Source organism: Sinocyclocheilus anshuiensis, unplaced genomic scaffold, assembly GCF_001515605.1.
Source record: "Sinocyclocheilus anshuiensis isolate Anshui unplaced genomic scaffold, SAMN03320099.WGS_v1.1 scaffold918, whole genome shotgun sequence".
Classification (NCBI taxonomy): Eukaryota; Metazoa; Chordata; class Actinopteri; order Cypriniformes; family Cyprinidae; genus Sinocyclocheilus; species Sinocyclocheilus anshuiensis.
In genome coordinates, this window is record NW_015540946.1 from 883913 (window position 1) to 890606 (window position 6694).

A 6694-nucleotide genomic window follows, 5' to 3' on the forward strand; every position below is an offset into this window, starting at 1 on the left:
GGCGGCGTTATGCAAATCTTCCCACATAGTGACGTAGACATGTGGGGGCGTGTTAGAACGAGCCGTTTTAGGTAGGTGTGGCTGACTCTTAACTTTTATAAAGAATATCTTTTTGGATTTGAGACTTTAGTCTTTGCAACTTTACAGATCTTCTTTATGCACCAAGAGCTTGTAACACTCCAAAGAGAAAGGAAAAATTTAAATCGCATCATATGACCCCTTTAAATATATATCCGTTTTGTCCATTATGCTATGTTTATATTGATTATTTGAGCAATTATCAAACCATTATTTCTAGGAAAGTATAATTAGCTGACATATTATAATAAAATAAAAATCATAAAATGATGCTGGCCACACATTGTATTCCGGTTCTGGTCCTACAGCCAGAAATCAGGCTAATGATATACAGCCATATCTTGCCTCTGTAATTACTTTTCCTCTCTGCTCAAGAGAGCGAAAGAGTGATTGAAAACAGCTATAGAATGTAATTAAGTGGAATTGACAAATTGAAGTGCACAGTGTTAGAATCAGCACAAAAACAGCTTACACCAAAACAACAAACATACAGAAACAACATTTCCTGTACAAAGCGAGCATGTGATCACAAATGCATTTGACCTTTAATGTTGTGCTTGATGTAATGGGTCACGGTTTCCATCGTGGTCATTTCACATCTAATACAACACATCATCCTGCATTTGAGTGTGTGAATGTATTTTTGACCTGTCCTTAGGAGTCTCTCCTTATATCTGACACACACTCATACAAACACACATTACACACTGCCAAACCTTCTGGACTCCAGTGGTCCTCTGCCACTCCGTGTAATCAAGACGAATCATCTGCTTGATTTTTATAAAGAGAATGACCTTCTACTACCGCCAGAAGCATTAGAGGCATGAGAGAGACAGAACAGGAGTCAACGGCCCCCTCAGGTTCCCTTATGCTAACAGTCAGTCATTTGGTGCAGATATAGTGTTCATCTGCACGGGAAGCTTTATATTCACAGCTCGGTGCCTGCTTAAAATAATCAAAAGCTTTATTGGAAAAAAGATATGATATAGATATAATTAATATCTCAAAGTAAGAATGATGAGAAGAAAAGGGCTCAGTGACTGAATTAAAGTTTCCTTAAAAAAAGAAAGGAATCATCTTTGACTCACTCTTTCAACATTCAGTTTAACTAAGCAATTTTTTCTTCTTTTTTGATATGCTAATTTGTCACGTTCTTTGAATTGCTTTAGAGTTCTATGGTTAGCACAAACACAAGCTAATACGTTTCAAACTACATTTTAACTCCATTAAAAATACAAAATATAAGGGAATCTGAAAGAAATTGTATTATTTTATTAACTATTATTTTTATTAACTATTATTTTAAAACTACCCTTTTTTTCATTAACTGTTCCCTCCTGGTGGAATGACCTGCCCAAATCCTTTGCATAAAAGCGTCTGCTAACTGACTAAATAAATAAATAAATAAAACTACAGCAGTTGTACTAATTGTATATAATTTTTAAATAATAGTATATAAGCTAATTTTGTTTACTGAAATTAAGTATTAGATTTACAAATAAATAACTCATAAATAAATAAATAAAAAGGCAAAGGTGAAGTTCATATAGGACTTCAAATATTAGATTTACAAATAACTGTCACAAAGCCTTGCTTGGGTTGAATTTGAGTATTATATAGATAGATTACATCAAAAATAGAAGACAACAGAATGGTTAATTATACCTCTAATTTGCATAAAAACAGATATTATTTAAATCATGTAACAGATTTACAGTAATCCAATACTGATTTTATGTTGCGCCCATTTGAGCGTCTGGACAAATCTCGACGTTCCCTTAGCGGCGCTGCCTTATTAAGTATCCCATAATGCACCACGTCGCTGTCATGGCTGCTCACTGATGACACTTGCAGCACATGGGCAGAAATCAAACACATCACAGCGAGCACACGAACCCTTCACATCTCACATTCACAGCCAGAGCAGGTCTTGAGCGACGTGACGCGTGTTTCATTTCTCTAGTGAGGGTTGACGAGGATGAAGATGCTGCAGCTCGAGGCGGCGGTTCTGGGTGGACTGAGTCCGGACTGGAAACAGAGCGGCTTCAGCACCGCAGGTAAGAGACAGCGGCAGATCTGAGCCGATGTGGTTTTGAAACGATGATGATGATGGCTGATGGTTTCGTCCAGCTGTGGGTAATAAAACGGGTTTGGATCCGCACGGTTATTGTTGTGGATGTGTTGCGTGCTGGTTGGTTTGCTGGACGCAGCAGTTACACACTCACGTGGTTTAAATGTGCCGCATGTGTGTTGAAATCTCCTCGCCGAGCCGACGCACGGGACTGTGTCCAGACAGGCGCGAGTTTCCGCTGACTGTGAACTGAGCGGCATTTGACAGCGTTCTAACAGCATGACTTCTGTATTTGTGTATTGACTGCATGGAGGGACAGTGTGGGCAGCTTTAGCGCATCGGACATCAGCACACAGAGGACCGACGCGTGTGTATCCTGTTGATGTTGAGGTGAGAGATAAGCTGTTATTTAGCTCCGTTTTAGAACAAAGCCGGGCAGCACCTGCCTATTGTGTGTAAGTTACACACTCCTGTTCGTGTTATTTTTGTGGGCGTTCACACAGGTCGCCTTAATGACAACTAGAAGGAGCGCAACACATTTAAGATGTTATTATAATACCGGAACTGAATTATTGTCGTGATTGAAGGTTTCACGATTAAGTGATTGTTGTTGTTTTTTAACGGTTCTCGAACCTGGTGTGGCGGACCGAACACCGTACTAAATACTCTTGACAGTGTTTCTTGCTCTACTATTCAGCGGCACCGCAGCACAGTTACACGTTCTACGGCGCGAAACATACAGCAAGCATAAAGTCCGATTCTCTAACGCATGACTCTGATGAATGGCTTCTTTCATAAAATCAAAATCATGTTCGTGTAGTTCGATTACGAATGGATGGCTCCTAGTTTGTTCTGAGTTCCAAAAACATACAACGTGACAAATCTAGTCCAAAGAAAAAGAGTCGATTCTTTTTAGTGAATCCATGTAGATTCTGAACAAATGATTTTTTTAGCCGGTTCTTTTTAGTGAATCAAAATACAGCGCAGCAAATATTGTCCGATTCCTGTGCAAAAGACTAGTGAGAGTCAATTCATTTAGTGAATCAAATAAATACAGTGTAGTTAATGATTCTTTTAGCCGGTTCTTTTTAGTGAATCAAATACAGCACGGCGAATGTAGTGTGATTCATAAAGAATATTCTTAAACGCAAATTCTTTTAGTGAATCAATCAAGCAAATACATTCTAGTTCGGTTCCCGAACAAAGGATGCTTATGAGACTTTTTTAGGGAATAAAAAGCACGGCCAGTCCGATTCTCGAACATATTATTCCTATAAAACAAGTCTTTTAAGTTGACCGCAAATATAAGACAAAAGAGTCTGATTTCTGAACGAATGACTCAAATGAACTGGTTAAACCACAGAGCGGTTGTTACGAGATGGTCCTCACTGCAGAACACCATATCCAGGGGGTGTGGTTGGATCAAGATCCAACTCCTCCCACCTTACATATACCTAAACCTACCCGTCTCCACCCCCTGATCACTAAACCCACCCATCTCCACCCCTAAACCTACCAATCTCCACCCCCTAGATGTGGATCCAACCACGCCCCCTGGATCTTGTGTTCTGCAGTGAGGGGCTACTGGTTGTTTCGGAGAATCTGACTCACTAAATCAAACTCACTTGAACTGCAAGTTATTAATCGTGACTCGAAACTCGAACTTGTTGGCTTGTAAAAAGTATTTTAAAGGGGTCATATGATGCAATTTCAATTTTTCCTTTCTCTTTGGAGTGTTACAAGCTCTTGGTGCATAAAGAAGATCTGTAAAGTAAAATAATGTTCTTTTTAGCAGCATCATATGACCCCTTTAAGTAGGTTACTACTTCAGATTACACACGTCTTAAAAACATAAAATTGATAGTGCAACACTTTGGAAAAAAGTAAACGCAGAGGGAACGCAAGAACGCGTCCTTGTGTGAATGCCCCCATTAGGCTAAATTATAGGATTTCATTATTGCTTTATTGCTGGCCTCTTATTTCATACATTATCCATCTCCCCCATCTCTCTGTCAGTTTAATGTGCTGTTAGTAGCGAGACAAATAGCTGTGCATTTTGAATATTGTAACTGTTCATTTGTATGTATCCTACATTGCATATTTCATTCCTCCCATGTGTCCCTCTCTCTCATGAACATCAACCACAGGAGTGATTAATGTGTAATTCACAGGATAGTGTCTGAGATGTGTCGATCTGATCTTCAGTAACGCTATTTCAGTCCGTCCTCATTCAGTCACGTTTATTCACGCCAGTTTCTCCTCAGAAGAGATCAACGACTGCCAGTGGCTGGAAGTGAAGTCTGCTGCTAGAAATAGTACAGCTTTCTTCACTCATATCAGAACTGGCACCATTTTGTATCGACAAAGTGATTCACGTAATCCATGATCTAAACTGAATTTGAGGTATTTAATTATTCTGTAATCAAATACGATTCACTTTAATTCAGTGTAGCTATCCATATATAATCTACTCATGGGTTTATTATAGTGGAGGATAAAACTAAAATAAGTATTTGCTTTTGACCTTTTATAGCACAGACTATAGTGCCTGCAAGTTTGGTATAAATAAACAGTTTTTCTGAGGGAGAGTCATTTTGTTATACTTTTTCAGGCCGGTGCTTTGTGTACAATGAACTATTTAATTTCACGGTTCACACATTTCATGGAGGCATACTGCTGCTCCTCTCCTTTTGGTTTATGGTTTTCCTTTTTTTCCCCTCTAGTATGCAAGTGAGGGAGCTAATGACTGAAACTGAATTTGAGTTTGATCCTGAAGAGATGATGTTTGGAATTGAATTTCTGTTTTATTTGTGTAGTAGGCATGGGCATTCGTTTACTCATTTGTGAGTAGAGATTGACATCTTTGTTCGTAATATGAGTGCTAGTAAAAAAAAATAAGAAACAAATTAATTATATAAAATATAATCATATGTAATTTGTCATGCAGGGATTTATGGGAATGTCCACTTTAAGAAAAGTTCATAAAAATAGTGTTAATATGAAGGAATTTTCCGTATTGATTTTACAGGTGTTTTACCCGTATTTTGAATTATGCATTGCATTGCATTGTGTTTTAGGGTTAAAGGAAATGTCTATAAACTAAACAGATTATTTCAGGATAAACATTTGTTTTAATAATGTTTCTAAAATAAAAACACTTAAGACTGCATAGTACCATTTAAAAGTGACACCATAACCAATCACAGTATTCAAAATTAGGATCCTTTGTGACACATTTGTGTGAAGTTGTTAGTTTCAATCTGAAAAAGTCAAATCTCATCTCAATTGTATTTTTTGTGGTAGATCATTTCTGTAACTTCTGAGGCTGTTCCCTGCAGTCTAGCAGCCGGTGTCATATACACCTCTTCACACACATACTGTACACCTAATGCTCATAGTTGAGTTTGAGAACAGAGTGTTCTGCTCTCGTTTCAGCTGAGAATAGTGTTCCTCTCTCTTTGAGGTATTGGCACTTGAGAAATTTGTGCTAAAAAGTGGCTTTCGGGAACAAACCATAAACGCATTGGTGTGTTTGAATGACTGTCTTCAGCTACTCTACCTTTTTGTGTGTGTGTACGCGTGGGTTCAGATGGAGGGTCGTTGCTGCAGTTGGTGTGTGAGGGAGATTTCGAGGCCGTGCTCTTCAGCTCTGCGGTGCAGGGGCTGCTGGGAGGTGCTTCTGAAGAGGGTGACAGCATTGAGGCCTATCTGGAGAGACAGGTGCTGTCTTACCTGAGCGATGCCACTGAAGACCAGAGGAGTGACAGGTAAGGATTTAGGACATATGACAGCTTTTTTTTCTGTTTTTAACTTGTATAAAGAATACTTGTATGAAGAGCAAAGAATTTTATCTCTGTTGTTCTGTACTATTAAACTCTATGAACTTCACCATAATGGGAAATATGCATTGTACTCCTAAATACTCAAGGCACATACATGTTCTGTGTTTTAAATGTGAAATTTATGAGCATTAATTCAATTAATTAGTATGCAAATGAGGACAAATTTAATTAGTGAAACTGTAATACTATTCATTTAAATTACACTACTGCCTAAAGATGTCCTCATTTAGATTCACTCATTGTGCCTGTTAAATTACAGGAGGTTTGGTCTTTTATTGCAGTAGATTTACAGTTAAATAGCACTATTTAATTGAGTTCTGTTGAACGGAGTTAAATGTCTTATTTATTGTGATTAATGGTTTTTATTTGTACTGTCTACTATAATTGGCTATGAATTATTTAGCAGGAGTTTAGCTAATGTGCTAATACTGAGATTTTTTTAGTCTGTTTATTGTAAACGCAGTGTTTCTGTGGACGATTTATTGATGGGTGATTTGTATTAAATTCTTTTGTTGCAGTGATGGAATTTATATCATTATATCTGTCATTCATATAATTTGAAAGCTGCTTTGACCGTGTTAAATATGCTGTGAATATGAAATTATGTGTGTGGAGATGCTATATATACTGTATGTGTATGTATGTATTGTGTATATATATATATATATATATACATACATATATATATATATATATATATATA

General features: G+C 37.6%; 1 protein-coding gene and 1 long non-coding RNA gene across 3 annotated transcripts in view; one reads left to right on the forward strand and one right to left on the reverse strand.

Annotated features, from left to right (window-relative positions):
- LOC107689789 (uncharacterized) overlaps positions 1-6694 on the reverse strand; it is a 15977-nt gene that overhangs the window by 6976 nt on the left and 2307 nt on the right. The gene's annotated exons all lie outside the window — the stretch shown is intronic.
- LOC107689788 (tetratricopeptide repeat protein 27-like) overlaps positions 1842-6694 on the forward strand; it is an 84572-nt gene continuing 79719 nt past the window's right edge. The window contains exons 1-3 of one of the 2 annotated variants that reach the window (XM_016487939.1): positions 1842-1960; positions 2042-2135; positions 5739-5916. In XM_016487939.1, the coding sequence (XP_016343425.1) occupies positions 2057-2135; positions 5739-5916 (257 nt within the window). In that variant the 5' untranslated portion in view covers positions 1842-1960; positions 2042-2056. Of the gene's footprint in view, positions 2136-5738; positions 5917-6694 lie in introns of both variants that reach the window. The other variant, XM_016487938.1, reaches the window with a different exon arrangement.